Source organism: Tachypleus tridentatus, chromosome 8, assembly GCF_004210375.1.
Source record: "Tachypleus tridentatus isolate NWPU-2018 chromosome 8, ASM421037v1, whole genome shotgun sequence".
In the NCBI taxonomy this organism is placed as follows: domain Eukaryota; kingdom Metazoa; phylum Arthropoda; class Merostomata; order Xiphosura; family Limulidae; genus Tachypleus; species Tachypleus tridentatus.
Window position 1 is genome coordinate 93,409,754 of NC_134832.1, and position 22,747 is coordinate 93,432,500.

The 22,747-nt window shown below is 34.5% G+C and overlaps 2 protein-coding genes across 5 annotated transcripts in view; both read right to left on the reverse strand.

Moving 5' to 3' along the window:
• LOC143222959 (isoaspartyl peptidase/L-asparaginase) overlaps positions 1–9,867 on the reverse strand; it is a 47,550-nt gene extending 37,683 nt beyond the window's left edge. Inside the window, exons 1-2 of one of the 4 annotated variants that reach the window (XM_076450197.1) lie at positions 9,459–9,867; positions 6,847–7,057 (exon numbers count right to left, since the gene is read on the reverse strand). The gene's annotated coding sequence lies outside the window, so the exon portion shown is untranslated. Of the gene's footprint in view, positions 1–582; positions 994–6,846; positions 7,058–9,458 lie in introns of those variants that run through there. The other 3 variants (XM_076450196.1, XM_076450201.1, XM_076450198.1) reach the window with 3 other exon arrangements.
• LOC143223965 (E3 SUMO-protein ligase ZBED1-like) lies at positions 7,445–8,770 on the reverse strand. Its single transcript, XM_076452434.1, has 2 exons — positions 7,984–8,770; positions 7,445–7,783 (listed from the first exon to the last, which is right to left on the reverse strand). The coding sequence occupies exons 1-2, from the start codon at positions 8,587–8,589 to the stop codon at positions 7,445–7,447; spliced, it is 945 nt and encodes a 314-aa protein (XP_076308549.1). The 5' UTR covers positions 8,590–8,770.
• Positions 9,868–22,747: the final 12,880 nt, after the last annotated feature.

A 22,747-nucleotide genomic window follows, 5' to 3' on the forward strand; every position in this document is an offset into this window, starting at 1 on the left:
AACGCTAAAAACCGGGTTTCGATACCCGCGGTGGGCAGAGCACAGATAGTCCATTGGGTAGCTTTGTGCTTAATTCAAAACAACAACAACCCTACAATCCAGTATCCGTTTACACTCTCATTCCAAAGACATGTGCCCAGAAACGGTTAATTGCAAACACTTTTTGTTAACCTGAAGATGACGTAAGGAGGTCAAAACGTTGTTCTTGTTCTGTACTTTATTCTAATTAAAGCTTTAATACCCATACTAACTGTCATGAGAATACATTTTTACTTCAAGTGGGTTTCTCATCATCATGAATTTATTCATCAATCACACTTATTTCGTAAACATTTATGTATCACATTTTCACTACATACATAAAAACACTACACACTGACAAAATTTATTTTGTAAAAATTCGTACATCTTTGTTTTGCACATTTAATTGAGTTACTCTGAATGTTAAGTTTTCTACTCATGACTTTAGTATAAATTTATAAAATAACGTGCAATAAATATCCATAATTCTACACCAGAAAAACTGGAAGACAAGTGGAAGCTGGATTTACCGAATATAGTAATAAAGAAAATCATATTTACCACCGTTGAAACTAAAAAATCCACAGTACATATATGTACAGAACACTGTAATTTTAAACAAAGAACCAAACATAGGAAACTATCTTAACTGAACAAAACAGCCTCCTTTTAAACCAAAATTCAACCCTCTCTGTTTTGTTGCTTTCGTCACAACTTTAGTCAATATCAAAGTCCACGTCACGATTCTATATCAGTATTTAGAACATTTTCTTCTTCCCAGCGAATCCCTGTTTCCCACTTGATGCATTCGCAGCTTTCCTAAATATCCTCACATCCTACTAGTAGATCCTAAGTTACCTAACACCTAAGCCACTAGCTCAAAATCTACTACATTTACTTAAAAAAACCCCCAAAAAAAACCCGCTAATTCCGTAGGCAGGACCAGACAAGAAGTTTCTGACTGCACCCTGGTTATTTACAGGACCGGAAAGTTTTCAAATCAAAATATCTATGTGTACGTACCAAGGTACACATACTAAGCTGCGAAGCAATCTATGGTCATGTGAGCTCTTTGTTCCATACTGTATGCGGTGTATTTATCTGTTTCTGTAGATTATATTACTAATATCAAGAACTCACTGTAAAGTGATCATTATTCGATCGTCGACCGCAATAATTAAGGCCGTCTATCGCATCTGTCAAGAAGCTGATCATGGGAGATCAGATCCGTATAAAATCGTTTGGTGCATAGAAAAAAAAAGTCTTTAAAAGGAAATCGTTATTAGGAGGGGTTGTATCCACGAGGAACCACTGTATCTCTAGAAGTAAAGCTTTAAATGGCAACTATTATATGTTATTGATGAAAAAATACACTATTTTCGTAATATTTCAAAACAAACAGTAGTATTTCAGCTAAACAACTGAATCCTTTGCATCATTTTAGGCATTTCATTATAACTCAAATGCGTAACGTATAGAGAAAATAGGCATGCTACGAAAAGTTACAGCGCCACACACGCACACATATACATGCAATAAGAAAAACTGAAGTGTACAATTAGTGAATGTACGAGTTATATCACGAAGACTGACCAAGAATACGTTAACAAGGTAGATATTTATAATATATATAAACAATGCTACTACAGCCGTATGATTGTTGATGAAAACCTCATTAGAGATACTGAGAACAAGATTTATTCTACAGACGGCTGGTATTGGTATTAAAACTTTATTTTAATTAAATTGTTAATACCCATACCAGCCGTCCGTAGAATAATTTTTTTACTTCAAGTGGGTTACTCGTTACCATTAGAACAAGACTGTTATCAACAGATTGATGCTGTTGCAGCAAAGCAAAAGCTATATGGAATGTTTACATTAATTTGGATACAGTTACTAAAAAGAGATAAGTTGGAACTTTGATGTAGGATCTATAATAAAAAATGTGAGAAGAGATACAAGTGAATAGGCTATCGATTTACCATATTTATAACCAATGGCTAAGTGGTTTTGATTCTGATTTCAATAATCATGAGATAGCAAAAACTGATCAATTATCATATCATCTTGCAGGTAGATGTCTACACTATCTGAAAAGTTATAAGCACACCAGAAAGATTTTGTATAACAACCCCTATATTTGGAGCCAAAAAATTAGTTGTCTGATGCTCACAAAAGTCTGGAGTTACTACAGTGGTGACTGAAAGCAGAATACCTGCAAAAGTCTTCTGGCAAAGAACTGAAAGTTCTAGCTATATTGAAGTTCTCCTGGAAGTTTCCAGTCTGTGAACAAGACAGTCTACAACCATGATGCATGCATCTAATGTTTTCTACTTAAACTCAGTGTAGGTAAATTATTACCATCTCTTTCTAGAATTGAATAAATAGCTAGAATCAAACATATAATGTCAAGATATGAAAACTGAATTTAATCAACGTAATAATCAATTATCTATTGGTAGTGTTTAGCAATTTAATATATGTTACTAAAAGCATAATCAAAGAAAAATTATCAGTTCTAATTGATGAATTTGATAGTTTTATGCTAATATGTTCCAAGATAGCTTAGGTTATCTCAATGTAACCAAGTATTTTTATACAGCGTGTTAGAAGGTGTTTTGAATCTCAGTCTCAGAGTCAGTTCTTTATTTTAACTGCAAATGTTCTTGAGTTAGTGACTTTTTTTCACTCACAACTATATTTCTGTATTTAATATAAATCCATTGCAACTGGTGGTTAAATCTATTTCCAGTGAGTAGCCTACATTCTCACCTGTTACATAATCTCTTTTAGAACATTGAAGGAAACAACCATGGTGGAGATGATTGACAACAAGGTAAAATGATAGCCAACAGTTAAAAAGAAAACAGGAAACAAAGAGTAGTACAATAGTACAAGTATAGCCCTGAGGTAGTCTTAATAAAGAGATGGGGGGAAAACTGATTATATAAAATTGAATAATAAGATTAAAAATGAAAGTAGGGAAGCTGATCCTCTAAAAAAACTACAATATTCTGAATCACTTTTCAGAAACTTAACTTGACTAATACTCACTCTGAAAAATTTCATAAAGGTTATAACAAGAAAAGATTTTCCATTTTCAGACCTTGTATGGTATAATGTTCAATAATTTTTATTCCATCAGCATTCTGTCAAAGTTCAATTATAGGGATATACAAAATTAGTATATGGTTTACACAAATTTAGCATAAACACTGAAAATTAAAGATAACAAGGTGTTATGTAACAAATATTCAGGAAAATTTGAATTAAGATTTGTCCCATCAGATATTAAGGATTTATAACTAAATAGTTAGTATTGATTTGTCTACTGTCACCAACAAGAGTAAACTAAAATACATTTAGAAACCTGATTTTATATTTTCAACTGTCATTTAATTTCATTGTTTATAAACCATTAATGTGTGCATTGATATACATGTATATCATAAACATAGTGGTATTTATAGTAGGTTTATTTGTTTTGAATTTCATGCAAAGCTACAGAAGGGCTATCTGCACTAGCTGTCCCTAATTCAGCAGTGTAAGACCAGAGGAAAGACAACTAGTCATCACTACCCACTCCAACTCTTGGGCTACTCTTTTACCAATGAATTGTGGGTTTGACCATTACATTATAATGCTCCATGGCTGAAAGAGTGAGCATGTTTGGTGTAACAGGGATTTGAACACGCAACCCTCAGATTACAGGGTCAAGTGCCTCAACTTAAAAAAAATTAATGGTGTCGACCAATTTCATTACAGTGACAGTTTCAAACGGAGTATCTATTTTAATAAGTATTATCTTGTACACACATAAAAAACAGGGTAGGTTAGCAGAGATTCTAATGAGTAATAAAATAAAATATTATATGAAAATATACACTAATAAAGTTATTTATCCCTACAAAGATACAAGGTAGAAGTACAGAGCTCTTTGTAAGTGAAAACATTCAGCAATCATTATTGCTACTGACAATCAGAAAAGTCAGCTGGCTGTCATCTATGAGGTTTTTTTCTGCACTAAGCATCAATGCATTTTTTGTGGGCATTTTTAGTTCATCTTCCTTGAGAAAAATGTATTACTTAATTTGATTTATCATTTTAAGGATAAATTATATATGTAACTGAAATGGATAACCTTTTTGTTTGAGTATGATTGTGACTGGTTTTATTTTATGATGTATTAAAAGTAGGACAAAATTACATATTTACACAAAAAAACAACACTTAAAATTATTAAATTGTTAAACAAAAACAAAAAAACACTCAGATATAATGGAGAGCAACTATGCATAAAAGATTGTACACTTTAACCATATAGTTTTTATACAGTAACTGAATTTCATGTTTAGAAAGTAACTTTTTTAAAAAATCATTTAATAAAAGTTACCCAAGTGCAATGCCTGTTATTAAATCTTTAATGTATTTATTTTTACTAGAAGTTATTTTTAGAGTATTTTTTACCAGTCTTTAAAAACACACATAGAACATTCTTTCAGCATGTGTATAAAGGTGAAGGAAAACCTGAAGTTCCTTTCGAAATCCTACTCTTACCATTATTTTCTCAAGAGAAAAGTTATCTTAACCTGTCTACATGTGACAACCTTTTGTTCCCATAACAATTCTACTAGCACCACTTTACTGATTTCTTAAACTCCTTGTCAATATCCTTTCTTAGACAAAGTAACTAAAATCTGAACTGTACTCCAAATGAGCTAAGCATAACGAAAAATATGAATATATAATGTAAAAATCTCTCTTGACCTAAAATTGCTATGTATAAATACACCTTAGTTTCACTATTAACAATGTTGCATCAAGATCATTTACTTTCAGTCAAGGTATTATATTGATTCCCATCTACATCAAAAGAATGATCCACATTACACCTCAAATGTATTAATTACTACATTGCAATAACTATATTTAAATGCCATCTGCCAACTTATTGGTTGATGTAGATTATTCTGCAAGGATATGGCATAACAGACATATATTCACTAAAACGACATAAATAATTATTACATGCGTTTTTTAAAACTTTCATTCTTAATTTTACTTTGTAAACATTACTGCAATTGTGCAAAGTTAATGATAAATTATAAAGTATTGTAATTGTCTTCAGAATATCTTTTTCTGTATCCTGTAATTATGTCACAAAGAATGTACTTAAATGAAAACTTGTTTAAATAATACATGATATTAACTTGAACTGGCAAACTATGATAGTTTCCTTCAATTATACTGCCCTACTTTCTAGCTGAGATTGTGAAACTCAGTGTCCTACCTATGTTGTACAGAGCAGACATGTACACCTTACCTATCACAGTGATACAGCAAGTAACAGGCCTACATTAACACAAATTATGGAACCCAAAATTGTTACCAACAGTTCTATTTCCTTTTAAAAAAATATTCCTAATTTTTTTTATATATGGAAAAAGTATTAATGTTTCAATGCTTCATAAAAGCTAATTTCATTTTCATAAAATGCACCAAAAAACATCCATCTCAGAGCATCAAAGTTTAAACAAATTTTAGCTGAAACACTCTTAGTTCCTCTTTGCTTGGTTGCTTCATAAGATTATTGCTTATCTTCATAAATGAAAATAAAAAGTGTTTTTTGTTACATCTTTGTTCTGTAGCATTTCAAGATTTTCAATACAGCTTGAAATATTGCAGAGTTTGATGTCATCCACTAACATGCAGCATAATGTAGAAATGAAAAACAAAAGATCCAGTTTGACTTGACTCTATTAATCACTTCACTGTTAGATGTTCTTTTCTGGAAATGAGCTCAAAAGTTCTATTTTATTTTGCTTTTTGATAGCCTATAATCATTCACTAATAAAACAAAAGTTCTATTATGACATGTTATCATATTTCTGCACAAAACAGACTCAAAAAATAAAATTAAATATGTGGATTTATAGATGATATATACATAAGCATTACTTCAATAAAACTACAGTAAAAATTTGAAATGTTTTTTCTATTGTTTATGATACATAATTCAGATCAAATTTGATAGAGATCTAGCAAGGACTGATTATAACACATAAAAACATACTAATAAATTTGGGCAAATAATTAAAAATATGATGAGAAAAAGTCTGATTAAATTAACTTAGTCAAATATTATTTTGAAACACAGAGATTGCCTATTTTATCTCGAGCAAATAATGGAAAAGGTTAATAATTTTCCTTCTCTTATTCTCAATATAATGAATTCATCTATCCTCAATCCCACTGATGTGGTTTTCTCAACTAACCTTCTCTTTAGCACATACATCAAATCCACACTCTTTCCTTTAGTCAGTATTAATTTGAAAAATAGTTAAAAAACTAGTGAGTCTTCTCATTAGTGAATCTATGCTGACTCTTGTTCATGACAATGCATTTCATTAAATAATTTTACAAAACTTTTTTTAAATAAGACTTGAATTAGTTTTACCTCATAGATAAAGATCAACGAGTCTATAATTTTAATAGCAATACTTATCATCCCTTTAAAAATTGTAATAATGTTAGAAAAATTTAACACTTATGAACCTGCTGTCTATTGACCCACCAAAAATGAAAGAGGGAGGTTTCATATTTGATCTCTCCTGTCTTTTAGTTTACTATCCTAGAATAGACATATTTTGATGCTTATGTATTTTCAATCTTACAATTACTTTACTTATTATAAATACTAGGCCGGTCAACGAATGTCAGAACGGCACTCGAATATTTGTGGGCGAAAATTCGTGAATATCCGAATATTCGTGCATATACTTGTTAGATCGTTTTAGAATTATTAATTAATAATTAACTTACCTTAAATTGCAATATTTATGCCAGTAAAGAGTAGAAATAACTTGTTTTTCATCATTTACTGAAGTTTACATTCTTTTCTTGAACTTCCTGTCACAGTGCACCATGGGTAATGTATTACTGTAAACCATATTGTTGCTGCTCTGTTCAATGTGAGCCCTCTGTACAAAAGCTGACTTCTGGCACCTGTGACCTGTTTTTTCTTATTTTGATGCTGTAAAATTGTTGTCCATTATTATTTTATTTATGTAATTATATTACTATACTGTGTTGAATAAAATACTTGTCAAAATAATTATTGTTGTTTGTTTTCTTTTATTCTACACACTGGGGAAACAACATTATTAATAAACATGAACTTTATTAATGAACATAAAAAAACATCAGAAAACAATTAACACTAAACAAGTTAAAATAGACATAAAATACTGAGTTTATGCTGCAGCCACATAGACCTGTTCCACATCCTGGTCAATTATTAATGCTCTGTCCATTGTTACTTGGAAAATATTAAAAGTTAAACACTAACAATAAAAACATTTGTAAAAAAACCTCATAAAACAACTTTCACTGAAAATACTGAGTGTATGCACATTCCTGTTCATGGTGTTTCCTCCTTTACATTTGAGGATGGAAGCCCAGGAAGTTGGGGATAAACTGGATTAGAGACCTGTGAGCTAGTACTGGCAGCACTGGCAGCACTCGAAGGGGTACAGGTAACTGTAACTGCAGGGAGAGCATCAGATGCAGGGAGAAAATCAGAAGGGACTGTCATGTTGGCTTTGACTGCTGACTTCAAGTTCTTGTTCAGGAACACCAATTGATCCACATGTTCAGGGTTAAGGGAAGCCCTTAGCTTGCTGACGGTCAAACCTGCTGTGCTGAATGTATCGTTCGCTTGGTACTGATGTACCAGGTATAGACAGGTATTTCTTAGCAACTGAAGCAATTGATGGAAACCTTGACCTGTACACAGACCACCACTGAAGAGGGTTTGGTGGCCTTAGAGGCTCTCTGACAAAATCAGCCAACTCTTCCTCAACTGAAGAAACATCACTGCCTTCTGTCAAGTCTACTGTATCACCCATTACATAACTCAAAACTTTGACATAATGGGTTTTTTACAGGTGGTTCTGTTACCTCATCTGCCTCAGGTTCCTTCTTGACTTCTGCAGTGTTGCTTGATCTCCTGATTTCTTCTGCTATGTTGGCATGAAGTTCCTTTCTCTGACTTTCGGTTAAAAATTTTAGACTTTTATATCTAGGATCAAGTGCTGAAGCTTTCAGCAGGGAACTATTCAGACCTTCATTAATGATTCCTCCATCTTCTGACAAGAATTTAAATCTTTTCACCAATCCCATACTGATTGTTTTTTTCAACTGCTTAGCTAGTGCTTTGTCTTCCTCTGTGGTCTTAAGGTCCTCCATCATGTCTGTCAGCAGAGGGTAAATTGAGGACCCTGTGGGAAGATCTTCCTTCCCAAGAATTTCAGTGGCTTCTGCAAAAGGATGAAGTATTGGGATTATTGTATGCATCGTGTCCCAAAAGACATCATCAATGTCAAATCTTTCTTCACTTTTTGCAATGGTAGCGTCTACCAACACTGCATATATGGGCACTCTGAGCTCTACCAGTCGCTGCACCATCTCCAGCGCAGAGTTCCATCTTGTAGAGCAATCCTGTATAAGGTTCTTTGCAATGATGGGACCCTTCTTTACTTGTTCCTTCTGGGCTTCAGTAGCCATCTGAACTTACTTTTGTTTTAGGGCACTTGTGGCCAGAACAGAATGGTTGAAGAATGTAACCAACCTTCTCCCTGCCCCAAGGGCTTTTGCAATGGGTGCAAGCTTAAGCCCATCTTGCAGAGCTAACTGAAGGCTGTGGGCAAAACAGCCAGAGTGAGAAATGCCTAACTTTTCTGCTGCCACAAGCATATTTGCAGCATTATCAGTAGTTAAGTGGACAATATTGTTGTTGTTTAGAAATTCAGAACACAGATTGTGAATTTCAGAAGCAATATTTTGACCTGTGTGTCTATCAGAAAAGAGTCTGGTGCCCAGAACATTTGAGTGCATTTTCCATTGCAAGTCAATGTGTTGTTCTGTGATAGTAATGTAACCTTGCATTGCATTACTAGTCCACAAATCAGTGGTCAGTGAAACATGCTGGTCTCTCAGTTCTCCAATCATCTCTGTCTTGGCATCATTGTACAGTTTTGTAAGGTAGTTACCAACAGTATTTCTACAAGGAACTTTGTATGATGGGTTTAACTGGTTTGCAAAATATCTAAATCCTACACCCTCAACAAAACTGAGTGGTCTAAGATCTACAGCACACATAAGAGCCAGGCTCCTGTTTATTCTCTCAGTGCTGTGTACATTCATTTTGGTAGCACAGGGATTCAGCTGCAGGAGTGTTGTTTGTCTCAGTGTAGGTGCAGCAGTAACATTTTTAGAGTCCTGCAAATGCAGGTGAATAATTAATTATATATTTGCTAGCTATACATAAAATAAATATAAAACATATATTTAAAAAAAATGGGATAATATAATTTTAAACACAGAATATTCCTGCAGGTTCAGAAATGTCAAACAGCCATGTGCTCACTGCTCACCTGTTTGTTGGAAGTTAGGGAAATTCCACTATGCCTGTTACTCATATGATTTCTTAGGTTTGTTGTACCTCCACAAAATGACAGGTTTGCTTTGCAGAGCTGACACTCTGCCTTCTTTCCATCTAGTTTAAAATACTTCCAAACAGCAGACTTTCTGCCTTGATCCTCCATATTTAAAGTCTTTTGGCGCCAAAGTAGCAACTTTAAGAAGGTTTACTGTAATCTTGTACCCACAATGCAATGTTCACAAAAGTTGGATTTCCTTTTCCTCTTTAGCAGACAACTACCAAAAAAAGTTAAATAAAGTGTTATTTATTCAGATTTGACTTCATTTTTCTACAATGGTAAGTTAATATTTATTAATATTAATTAGGCGAATTTCCGAATATTATTGCATTCGAATATTCGCGGAAAAAGATCCATATACGAAGCTTCGATTACTCTTGCCGGCTGTAATAAATACATTAATATCTGATTCAGTTCAACTGCAATATTTGCTACTGAATGCTCAGAAATAGAAATCCTTGTAGCATCCCCTTTTGGAAAAACTGAATAGAATATTTAAAAGCTCAGCCTTCCCAAAGTCTTCAACAATGATATTACCTTCTGTATCAATCATTTTAATAACCCAATCACCATTCTTATATCTTGCTTCTCTTGCTGTTACTATTAGTTTTATCATAGTTAGTTTGCTCCCCTTCTTTTAAGTCAAAAAACAAACGGATTTTATAAATTTTTTAAAACCAGATCCACAGTCTTCCTATAGTCCTTCAAATATTCCATGCAATTTATTAGCTTAATTTTCTTAAGATCATGGTATCTATCCATAGTTTCAATCTTCTATGTCTTTGAGTAAGCCTGTGATGTCAGGTCTCTACTGTCAGTGGTATTGTTATCCTTTTTAAGGACACGTTTAAGGCACTCGACTCATAATCTGAGGATTGTGGGTTCGAATCTCCGTCACACCAAAATGCTCGTCCTTTCAGCCGTGGGGGCGTTATAATGTACGACCAATCCCACTATTCTTTGGCAAAAGAGTAGCCCAAACGTTGGCAGTGGGTGGTGATGACTAGCTGCCTTCCCTCTAGTTTTACACTGCTATATTATGGGCGACTAGCGCAGATGGCCCTCGTGTAAAAGGATATAATGAGCTCTCTATAATTCACAAATCAATTCTATTAGTATCACTATAGCATCGTTTTGATCTCCCCTTTTTATTATTTTTAAGAAAGAAAATATCCTATCGCTCCTAAAGAAATTATTTATTATTATATAAAAACTACACATTAATTATTACACGTTCCGCGTTTTACATAAAATCTAACAATAGCAACAACATACCTTCTTCTTCGAAATTTGATAATTGTTTGGACCGGTATTTTATGTTCAGGTTCAGCGTTGACTTCTAACTCCCTATCAAAAATTATTTTGGTTACCAGAATAACCGAAAAAATAATTTGTTATTAATTAGTTTGTTTTTGAATTTCGCGCAAAGCTACACGAGGATTATCTGCGATAGCTGTCCCTAATTTAGCAGTGTAAGACTAGAGAGAAGGGAGTTAGTCATCACCACCCACCGCCAACTCCTGGGCTACTCTTTAACCAACGAATAGTGGAATTGACCGTAACATTATAACGCCCCCACGGCTGAAAGTGCGAGCATGTTTGGTGCGACCGGGGTTCGAACCCGCGACCCTCAGATTACGAGCCGAACGGCTTAATAAACCTGGCCATGCCGGGCATCTTGTTAATTATTTATTCTAGTTGTAGTTTGATAAATACATTCATTTTTGTTTATTTTATGTTGTATTCATTATAATTGTAGTGTGATGTATATTTACATCATAATAAAGAATTTTAGCATTTTAATTTAGTATATTTTTGTTTTTTCTCGAACTGGATGAGTGAGCTGTTGTGAAAAACTTACAAAACTGAATCATACCTGGAAAGTTTGGGAAGCATTGGTTTAAACAATTGGTGTAAGGTCTCCATGGTTGAAAGAATGTCAGGAATGGGTTTCGAAGAATTCAAGGTGGGTAGTGCACGACAAAGTGTAAGGATGTTTTATAAAGAGAATGAGCCAATATCCAGTGAAAAATCTTTAATCCCACAGCTTTCACCTTACGATTTAAATTCAAGATTAATTTAATACGCCCTACTGAGCAAAAGTCCAGCCTTAATGCTAACAGAAGTAAACAGTTTATTCGCTGTTTCTAATGATCGGTATCTAGGTCCTTTGGGTTGACCTGGGAGGGACTGGTACTATCTTGACCTCTTCCTCCGGCGTTTATGCTATTATTAATGATTTTATGTTTAGGAAACTGTTAAATGTTGAACGCAACATAAAAGAGAGTATTGCTTTTACAAATGTTCATTGATATGAATTTAAAATTCCTATCAAAACGCTTGTCATTTACACTGGAACAAACCCACTATATAAATAGTCTACATACACCACTGTTTTTCATGTTGCTGACTTATTCTAAGTATATTTATATAAATACCATTTTAATACAAAATATTATAAACAACAAAATGATGATTTATGTAAGTCTAGCAATAGGTAGTATATTACTAAATTTGTGGTACATATTTAAGGGTGGAAGGTAGTTAGGTTCATTTTCATCATGCATCATACAGCGATCTAATGCGCGCAACATTTCATTTTTATACAAGTTTTTCTTCAAGTACGTGAATGAGCAGCTTAGAGATTTGTCATAGAGTACTTGTATATTTGCAAATTTATGTAACAATTTAGAGTTTGTTAAGCGGAGGTATTTATATATAAGTATTGCATTTTCTTGTATTGGTAGTTTAATTTGCACTCCAGTGGCTCAGCGGTATGTCTGTGAACTTACAACGCTAAAAACCGGGTTTCGATACTTGTGGTGGGCAGAGCACAGATAGCCCATTGTGTAGTTTTGTGCTTCATTCAAACCAATAACAATAGTTTAATTTTCTTGGGTGTGACACTGATCCAGGCTGACTCTATAATTGGTCGTATATATTGTTCATTTATTTTTAACTTGTCAGTTCGTGTTGTTCCTGTATTATTTTCTGACATACTTCTAATTTGATTTGTTCTTTGCTAGATTTTGTTTGACATTTCATGTATCAGGTAATCCCATAAGTAATTTCCGAAATTTTAACACAGAAAATGCATCATCATTTCTGTCTTTGTAGAAGGCTTTAATGACTAAAATATGGAGGAGGACGTGTATAAAAATGTTCAGACAAATAAAAGAAACTTACCCAAATCCACTTTTTCAGATTATTAATCAAATAAACCCTTATGAAGACGGATGTGTCTGAAGAGCACATTAGGCATATAATGTTTTATGAGTTAAAAAAGGCAATAGTGCAGCAGAAACTCCACGAAAAATTCAAGGTGTTTTTTGTGCGGAGTCTCCCAATGAAAGCAAATTTCAAAGTGGTTTCAAAAATTCAGATCAGTTGACTACAGATAAAGTGATTCGCCATGTTCAGGTCGTCCTGTTGAGTTTAATAATGACTTGCTGCTGGCTGCACTTGGTGAAGATTGTGTTGTAACAGTTGAAGAACTAGCACAGAAGCTTAATTCAACCCATTTAACAGTCCGCCGTCATCTTCAACAGCTTGGAAAGGTGTCAAAACTTGGAAAATAGGTCCCCCATGATTTGGCAGAAGTCAACCTGAGAGCAAAAGTGGATATTTGCACTTCTCTGCACTCTCGTGAACGTAACTCACCTTTTTTTTTTTTGGATAGGTTAGTGATTGGAGATGAAAAATGGATATTTTATAAGAATGTTAAGCGCCACAGACAATGGCTTAGTGCAGGTAAACTGGTTAAAGTACAGCCCAATATGAGTCTTCACCCAAGGAAAGTCTTGTTAAGCGTTTGGTGAGATATTGTTAGTATGATCCACTTTGCGTTGCTGCCACTCAATGTAACAATTACATGAGACTTTGTTGTCAACAGTTAGAGCGCTTGAATGTTGCACTGACAGAAAAGAGGACTACTTTCATCAATCGTAAAAGTGTTATGTTACACCAGGATAATGCACGGCCCCATACAGCAAGGATCACATCTATAAAGATTGTAGAGCTAGACTGGGAAAAACTTCCACATCCTCCTTATTCTCCATACCTTGCTCATCTGATTATCATCTATTCCGAAGATTGCAGAACTATCTTGATGGAAAAGAGCTTGGAACACATGAAAATGTCAAAGCCATCCTCTCTACATTCTTTTCTTTCAAATCGCAAGAATTTTATAGAAGTGAATCGTTGGCAGAAAGTAATTAATAATAATGGAACATACATTATTGATTAAATAACATTGAAAGCGTTTGAAATCCTTTCTCTTTTTCTGAACCTAAAATCGGACATTACTTAAGGGATGACCTGATATATACTTTTGCAGGTTAATTTTGTGTTATAAGTGACATCAAGAAAGTTTGTTAATGTAGCTGTTTGGAGAATTGCTCCGTTAAGATAGTTTTAGGTTAATTTTAATTAGTTTATTTTGTGCTGCCGGTACTTAGGTCCCTCGCTGGGACAGCGGTAGGTCTAAGGGTTTACAGTGCTAAAATCAAGGGTTCGATTCTCCTCGGTGGACACAGCCGACAGCTCGATGTGGCTTTGCTATAACGAAAACATACACACGCCAGTACTAAAATTTGTGTTTTTGGTATATTAATTTTTTATTCGATTCTTGTTTATTTGTTTGTTTTTTGAATTTCACACAAAGCTACTCGACGGCTATCTGCGCTAGCCGTCCCTCATTTAGTAGTGTAAGACTAGAGGGAAGGCAGCTAGTCTTCATCACCCACCGCCAACTCTTGGGCTACTCTTTTACCAAAGAACAGTGGGATTGACCATCACATTATAACGCCCCTACGGCCGAAAGGACGAGCATGTTTGGTGCGACGAGGATTCGAACCCGCGACCCTCAGATTGCTTCAGTTATAATTATTCACATCTGGATCGTTTTGTATTTGGAAAATGCTTCGTAGATGTTCTTTAAATATTTCAGCCTTTTGCGCGTTAGTATATGCTGTTTCATTACCATGGACTCGTACTGGGTAGGGTTTTGATGCTTTTTGTTTTGTGTGAATTTTTCAGGTGATTTCCGAATTTTTGTGAATTATCTTCTTCGTTTAAGGTAGTTTCCTTGTTTTAGTGATTTTATTTCATTTCTAATTTTGATTCATAGTTCATTCATGTGTGATTTTAAAGTTATATCTCTTGTGTTTATATATATTATGTTTTCGTCATTTGCGTCTTTCTTTAATCATATTTATTATGTTTTTGTGTGGTTTCCATGTGTGTATTGTTGTTTTGGGATAGCTATTTCTGCTGCTTTAGTGACGCATTCAGTTATTACAACTGAATCTACAACAGCAGACCTTATAGTTCAAAATCAGTGTGTCCCCCAAAGTGTTTTGTTGAACAATAAATGATACAAATTTGAAGGGATCTTTACTTCCACGTATTCACGTATACCTTAACAACAATGATAACTGCCTGCTTAATTTTTCCACAGAAACAAACTGTTGAGCAAGTTGGCAACTACTGCTTGCAGCTCCACAATTATACTTCATTCAAGTGCTTGACGGAGTCCACAGCATTTCAGTTATTTGTTTAGTGAATATAGTTGGTTGTTTTATTTACGAATATACATGAAACAAACATTTACGTAGATTATAATCTGAACTAGTATATGGATAATCATGAAAGTTGTTGTTTTGAATTAAGCACAAAGCTGCACAATGGGCTATCTGTGCTCTGTCTACCACGGGTATGGAAACACGGTTTATAGCGTTGTAAGTCCACCGACATACCGTTGAGCCATTGGGGGGCCATCATGAAAGTAAATTATAAACTATATTATACAAATAATGTAATGCATAACATATAGTGCAATAAATAAAACACTAATATTGCGTATTCCAATGTTTTGCTTGTTATCTAAGAAAGAGATCTTGTAGTGAAACTGTAATGTATAAAATTAATCATAACGTTAATACAGAAACTGTGTGTGTGTTTTTCTTATAGCAAAGTCACATCAGGCTATCTGCTGAATACAGAAACTAATACCACGTTAAGGTCTAGAATAGTTTTATGTATTGTTGCGTAACATGATGCAGCTTGATAACCATATTCATCCAAGATCAATAACACCCTATGGTGGTTCGCTTGCACAGTTGGTATAACATAGATGATCTCATCCTCCGCCACCTAATGACACACTTTGTAACTTCTCGCCTTCTGGCACCAATATGAGGAAGACATCACCGGTCACGTGGCTCCTGTCTTTAAACAATACTTCATTATCGGGCGACATCATATCGATCTATGTTCACTGAAAATCATGAAAATAGTGACTAAAACTTTACCGCGAGCGGGGCGAAGGGAGATATCAATATATCAGTGACCACTCCATTTGAAGAAAGCAGACTTTCCTTTAAAAACTAAATTCCTCTCACAATATTTTTGTTTTTTTGGAAGACCCCACCCCTTCATTGAAGCAGTAACTTTCTATGTAGTTTGAACGAACTGTAGTTACTTTTATGTGTACAAGGCTTCATATATCTTGACAAGATGGAGGTTATGTTCGGTTCACAAAATCTGAAACAGCTGGAGAACCCAACAGCATTAATAATATTCTCAAAAAAATGACAACAGTACCATTTAACATTTAAGGTAAGTTTGTGCCTGCAAAGCTCAAAGTAGATAAACATAAGACAGTCCTGTTCAGCCACAGTGAATCAACACTGAACACAGGAAAGTAGTATATAACAGAAGTTAATGGTTATCTGAACTAAACTAGGCTACTTGCTAACAACGTTTCTTCGGACAAACAACAAATAACTTGTTTGTGATAGAAAGTAACAAAAGTTTTGCTGGACATCAAATTAAAAGAAAAATTATATTAATAATAGTACTATTAGGAACAAGAAATGTATATAAATATGTAATAATATTACCAGTAATTGCTATAAGCGTGTATTTACAATAAGTAATAACATTACACACACACACATGTATGTATTGGTACGTGTGTTTTCTTATAGAAAATCCACATGGGGTTATCCGCTGTGTACAGCGAGAAGAATCGAACTTCTGATTTTAGCGTCATAAATCTGAAGACTACCGTTGTCACAGCGTGAGATATATACATATTTACATACATAATCAGTATCAACACTATTTCTCATAGGAAGTATATTATAAATAAATACATTTTCCCATAAGTAGAAAAAGGTATATAACACTTAAACTTTAAAAGAATTATCTTTATTCAGTTTATGATCTGACTATCTAAACTTAAAACTCTCATTACAAAATGTATATCCTTGTAGTTGCGTGAGATTGTAAAAACAATGTCCAAATACATTTATGTATTCCGTACCTTAAGATATTTTAATTCATTATGTTTGACACCACTTTTGTTCTTGAAATCAGAAACAGTCTCAGGGCTGGAGACAGCTGTTACTTTAAAGACTTTATAACGATCACTTTCTCTTGAGATATATGAATTCAATGCCATATATTCAAATCTATTTCTTTAAGAATTATTATTTTTAGCAAATTATTCTTCCCTGGTGATAGCAGAGAACGTTCTTAATTTATATTAACAAGTCTATAAACATTTATTTATAAATGTTGTGAAACTCCTATCAGACTTGTGTAATATTCAATGCATGTTGCAGTGTGTACTATTAGTCTAATGGAATTTTAGTAACATTGTTGCAGTTTAAAACGTTCCTGTTTCGAACACACGACTCTTCTATTATAATTATATTAATTTTTTTCTGTCCTGCAAATGCGAACGTTCCTTCCTATCTAAATGCGTATACACAAGCATTTCATTTCAAAGTATGTAATTAAAAGGTAGATATAAATATACTTGAGTAGGTTTTTTTGTACAACGACACATTAAAGGGTTATCAAAAATTTTGTAAATATCCAATGTTAGGTCGAATAAACACATCACAAGTTTATTTACTGTTACTACTCGTACAGTAAAGTTTAACTCTAACTAAACTAAAGCAAAAACGTACACAAGTTACAGTCTTAAGTTATTTTTACATGATATAAAGCGTATTTAATAAAGGCTTAATTAATGTTAGGCCTTTTGTACGCATATCTATACAGTTTTGTTAGATTTGCTAAAACGCGACCTTTTTCACAAAAATAAAGCGCACACTGAAGCGCCTTCAAGTTTAACTGAATGTAAGAATTAAGTTAAAATAAAACAAGAAAGTTATTTGAGGTGATTAGATATGAAAAATAATTTTATCTCGAAAATAATATAGTAAAATGAAAATACAGATAAATATTTCATATTTAAAGGTATTATTATTATAACAATGGTACGTAAAACACCATTTAAAACCTGTTTACATTTTCTTGGCCAGGTGGGTTAAGGCGTTCGACTCGTAATCTAAGGGTCGCGGGTTCGAATCCCCGTCACACCAAACATGTTCGATCTTTCAGACGTGGGAGCGTTATAATTTACGATCAATCCCACTTTTCGTTGGTAAAAGAGTGGTCCAAGAGTTGGCGGTAGGTGGTGATGACCAGCTGCCTTCCCTCTGGTATTACACTGCTAAATTAGGGACGGCTAGCGCAGATAGCTCTTGTGTAGCTTTGCGCGAAATTGAAGACAAACAAACAAAACACATTTTATTGGAGCTTGTAGTACACATAACAAGATCCCAGATCTGAAATATGTTAAAGCATTTATTAACACTTTGCTATTATTATGTGAAACACATACTCCTCGTATCAGAACTGCTTTGACACTAATTCTATTATAAACGTAGTTTTAACATTTTTCTATTTATTAATAAAGTAACAAATCGCTGTTACTAAGAGGTTTAGTTGCTTAGTCAGTATGTAAAAAAGCTGTTATTTGAAGCTAGCTTTTCGTTTCGTGCAGCCTTGGTTTTAATGTTTATTTTAAGGACCTGAGGCCGCTCGTTCATTGACGTTGGCAAACACAGCTGTACTTTTCACCATTATATGTCACAAGTTAATGCACTTGTTTATTTGGTAGAGTTGGTCTTCTCTGATGAATCTTCCTCAACGGCACGAGGAGTTTGTTCCCAATATATATTGGGATCTATCAGCAATATATATAAAAAGATTAAACTTTTCACCTATTCTGTTTTACGTAAGTGACAAATGTAAATCGCTACTATATTAAACGCCTCCTTATTGGCCCCGCATGGCCAAGCGTGTTAAGGCGTGCGACTCCTAATCAGAGGGTCGCGGGTTCACATCATCGTCGCGCCAAACATGCTCGCCCTTTCAGCCGTGGGGGCGTTATTATGTGTCGGTCAATCGCACTATTGGTTGGTATAAAAGTAGTCCAAGAGTTGACGGTAGGTGATGATGACTAGCTACCTTCCTTCTAGTCTTATATTATTAAATTAGGGACGGCTAGCACAGATAGCCCTCGAGTTGCTTTGTGCGAAATTCAAAAAACAAACAAAATAAGTGCCTTAATTGTTGATACTAGAGGTACTGTAAAGGAAGAACCCAAATATTTTCAACTTATATTATAATGGAATTTTTTTTTTTTTTTACTAAATACAGCTTTAATTTATTTCACTCATTTTATGCACGTTCATTGTTAACAGTTCGTAAGCTAGGAGCTAAACTGGATAGAATCTTAAATCCCTTTATACTGTAAACCAAGGATTAATGTGGAAAGTTCTGAATCTCTTTGCTGTTTAGTATAATATAACAAAATTTATGATACAGAATAATTATATTTGCATATATTTAAATTGTCGAGGTTTCTATGACAAAAACTGTAACATTATTTTTGTCTTGTTGTTGATTTTTATAAATATTTGTTATTGTGATTGGTTCGCATTTACACGTACACACAGCGGAAGGTTTACAGAGTTACAACGCTAAAATTAAGGTTTCGATTCCCCTAGGTGGATACAGCAGATAGCTCGATGGGGCTTTGCAATAGATAAAACATGCACACATATATATGAAAACATTAAGACATAATTTGTGTTTTACACATTTCACAACCTCACTAAATTTATCTACAGGGTGGCCCGTAAGTCCCTACCCATCCTTATATCTTATGTATCCAGTGTATCTGTGTGGTGTCACCAGTATTCTAGCGCTCATGTACCCATGTACTTGTTACAATACGCTCTTCAAGTGTAAATGGGCTTACATCGGTCATATTTCTCTGAAAAAAAAAATGAAAGTTTAAGGATGCGTTGTGGTTAAAATATCTACACTTTCGTAATATATTTTTTTTTATGAATGCTGACAGCATTTTAACAATGTGATTTTAACTTTTCTACAGACTTTACTAGATTGGAAATGTAATTTTGTCTGACATCAGTAAAGTGTGTTTTTGTCATATTATAAATTTAATTTTTCAGACTCTTATCCAATAGTTTACGTACTTTCCACTCACTAACGTACGTGTTGTGTTGGTAATTTGAGTCGTTAAAATCAAATGTCTTACTAGCATTGTTTTTTGAATTTCGCACAAAGCTACTCGAGGGCTATCTATGCTAGCTGTCCCTAATTTAGCAGTGTAACACTAGAGGGAAGGCAACTAGTCATTACCACCCACCGCCAACTCTAGGGGTACTCTTTTACCAACAAATAGTGGGATTGACCGTAACATTATAACGCCCCCACAGCTGAAAGGGCGAGCATGTTTGGCGCGACGGGGATGCGAACCCGCGACCTTTAGATTAGGAGTCGCACGCATTAACACGCTTGGCCATGCCGGGCCTCTCTTACTATCAAGTTTTTAATCTTTTAACCTTTTAGTTAAGTGGTAAAGTACTTTTCTAATGAACAAGGATATAAAAATTGAATTAACGTCAACGTTCCATGTGGTATAAATACTTATTTTCACTGGTAAAAACCAAAGATTCTAATAATCATGGCCCGGCATGGCCAGGTAGGTTAAGGCACTCAACTCGTAATTTGAGGATCGCGGGTTCGAATCCCCATTGCACCAAACATGTTCGCTCTTTCAGCCTTGGGGCGCTATATAATGTGACAGTCAATCCCACTATTTGTTGGTAAAAGAGTAGCCCAAGAGTTCGGAGTGGATAGTGATGACTAGCTGTCTTCCCTCTAGTCTTACACTACTAAATTAAGGACAGCTAGCGCAGATAGTCCTCATGTAGTCCTCGTTTGCGCGAAATTGAAAAAAACAAACAAAACAAACTTATAGCCATAACAGTATCCCACCACACTTTCTCAATAATAAAGTCGTCAACCAGACGTATACGTGTATTTTTCCTGTTATTAGGATAAATTATTTCCATTCTGTATTTCCTGTAGGACATTTTGACGGTTGCAATATTATTACTTATCACATATGGCTTATTTTTATTGATTGTTCTCATGCATTCAATTATTTTACATCTTCCTTTTGTTGAAATTATATGGACAACTTCTTTCACATTTCTCAAAAAGAACCGACAGAGGCTGCATACTGACAAAGATGTTGCAGCTTTTTACTTGTCTCTCGTCATTATGTGCAAAGTGAACCTTAGCACGAAGATCGTGAGTTTCGTAAATATTGTTATTGACACGAACCTCTCACATTTGGCTATTAAAATTAGAAGGTACGTTAGCATACTCTTCGGTATTGTGAGTCTTCAACTAAACGAGTGACTAAAGGCAAAACTACTTTTCTGACAAAGTCTTCGATTCCTAAATAAATATTTACCCGTTGTGTTTGCATTTCTTTGTCTTTGAAATTTTCGCGTTTCATGGCCGGTTTTAAATCTGTGAGTGTGGTGACAGTCGCTTTCATTTACAAAATGAATATTATTCTTTGTAATCTCCTAAAATTCACAAATGATGCATAGCTATGGAAAAGAATAACTAGAAGTTGATATTAAGCTTGTTGACAAAATGCACTTTTCTGTGAAACCAATTGATAGGCAAGAACGACATTAAACGTTGTCATTTCGATCTACGTGTACACTGCTGTAGAAAATCTACTAATCGAGTCTTATTTACAGGCGATTGAAGTAACCGATTTTGTATTGTTTTTATTTCCTCTGTTTCGCTTGAATACTGAAGTAAACCTAGTTGCAACGTTATTATGACTACTTTAAACACATTTTTATGAGTTTTTGACACATAGGTCTTATACAACTGTACCAAATGGCGAAGCTATTGTTTATATGCTTCTTTCACTGTAGCCCCCCAGTGGCTCAGTGGTGTGTCTGCGAACTTACAACGCTAAAAACCGGGTTTCGATACCCGTGGTGGGCAAAGCACAAATAGCCCATTGTGTAGCTTTGTACTTAATTCAGAACAACAACAACAATCTTTCTCTGTATGTTTATATCCAAACTTATTTTGTGCTAGTCTTGTTGTAATATCCTGCACAACTCGACTTGAAGTAAAATAATTTCCTGTCACTTACAAAACCAAAATTAAATAAATTTGAAAGTACAAAAATTGTTCAGTAACTTGTAATAAATCAGTCTAAACATCAGAGAGCTGTTCAATAAAAAGTTGTAATAACTGGTATTAGACCAACTAATCTGAAATAGACTTTAAAAAAACTAAAAGTCCAAAAATGAATTTCCTCTTTCATAAAATATAGAAGTTTGACGCTACCAGTAGAGGAAAAAAACCCACTTCCAAATCATGTGCAGAAACTTATGTGTGAAGTCCATAATAAATTCTTATCAGAATTAGCTCCATACTTGGAGCGAATGTAAAATATTCACTGTGTCTCAGCGGCAATTCTGCAGGTTTTCGTTCTTCGTAGCAGGCACAACACCAATAACCTGTTGTTTAATTGTTTTATTTTGTTTTTCTGAACTAGACACAAAGCGAAATTGAAAGTCAACTCGCTAATGAAACTATTTAATTCTAAACTATTTTTCATAAGTGTGTGTGTGTGTTTTCTTATAGCAAAGCAACATCGAGCTATCTGCTGAGTCCACCGAGAGGAATCGAACACCTGATTTTGGTATCGTAAATACGTAAACTTACTGCTGTATAAGTGGGGGACGTTTTCTTAGGCTGCTCGGCATGGCTAGGTGGCTAAGGCATTCGACTCGTAATGCGAGGGTCGCGGGTTCGAATCCCCGTCACACCAAACATGCTCGCCCATTCAGCCATGGGGTGCGTTACAATGTGACGGTCAATCCCACTATTTGTTGGTAAAATAGTAGCCCAAGAGTTGGCGGTGGTGATGACTAGCTGCCTTCCATCTAGTCTTACACTGCTAAATTAGGGACGGCTAGCGCAGATAGCCCTCGTGTAGCTTTACGTGAAAT

What these genes read in the sequence shown, in the direction of transcription:
- LOC143223965 (XM_076452434.1), bottom strand. Translation starts at nt 8,589, where the DNA reads ATGGCTACTGAAGCCCAGAAGGAACAAGTAAAGAAGGGTCCCATCATT. An exon ending in AGGAACCTGAGGCAGATGAG is followed by an intron (nt 7,784 to 7,983) that starts GTAACAGAACCA and finishes CAATTGCTTCAG; the next exon opens with TTGCTAAGAAATACCTGTCT.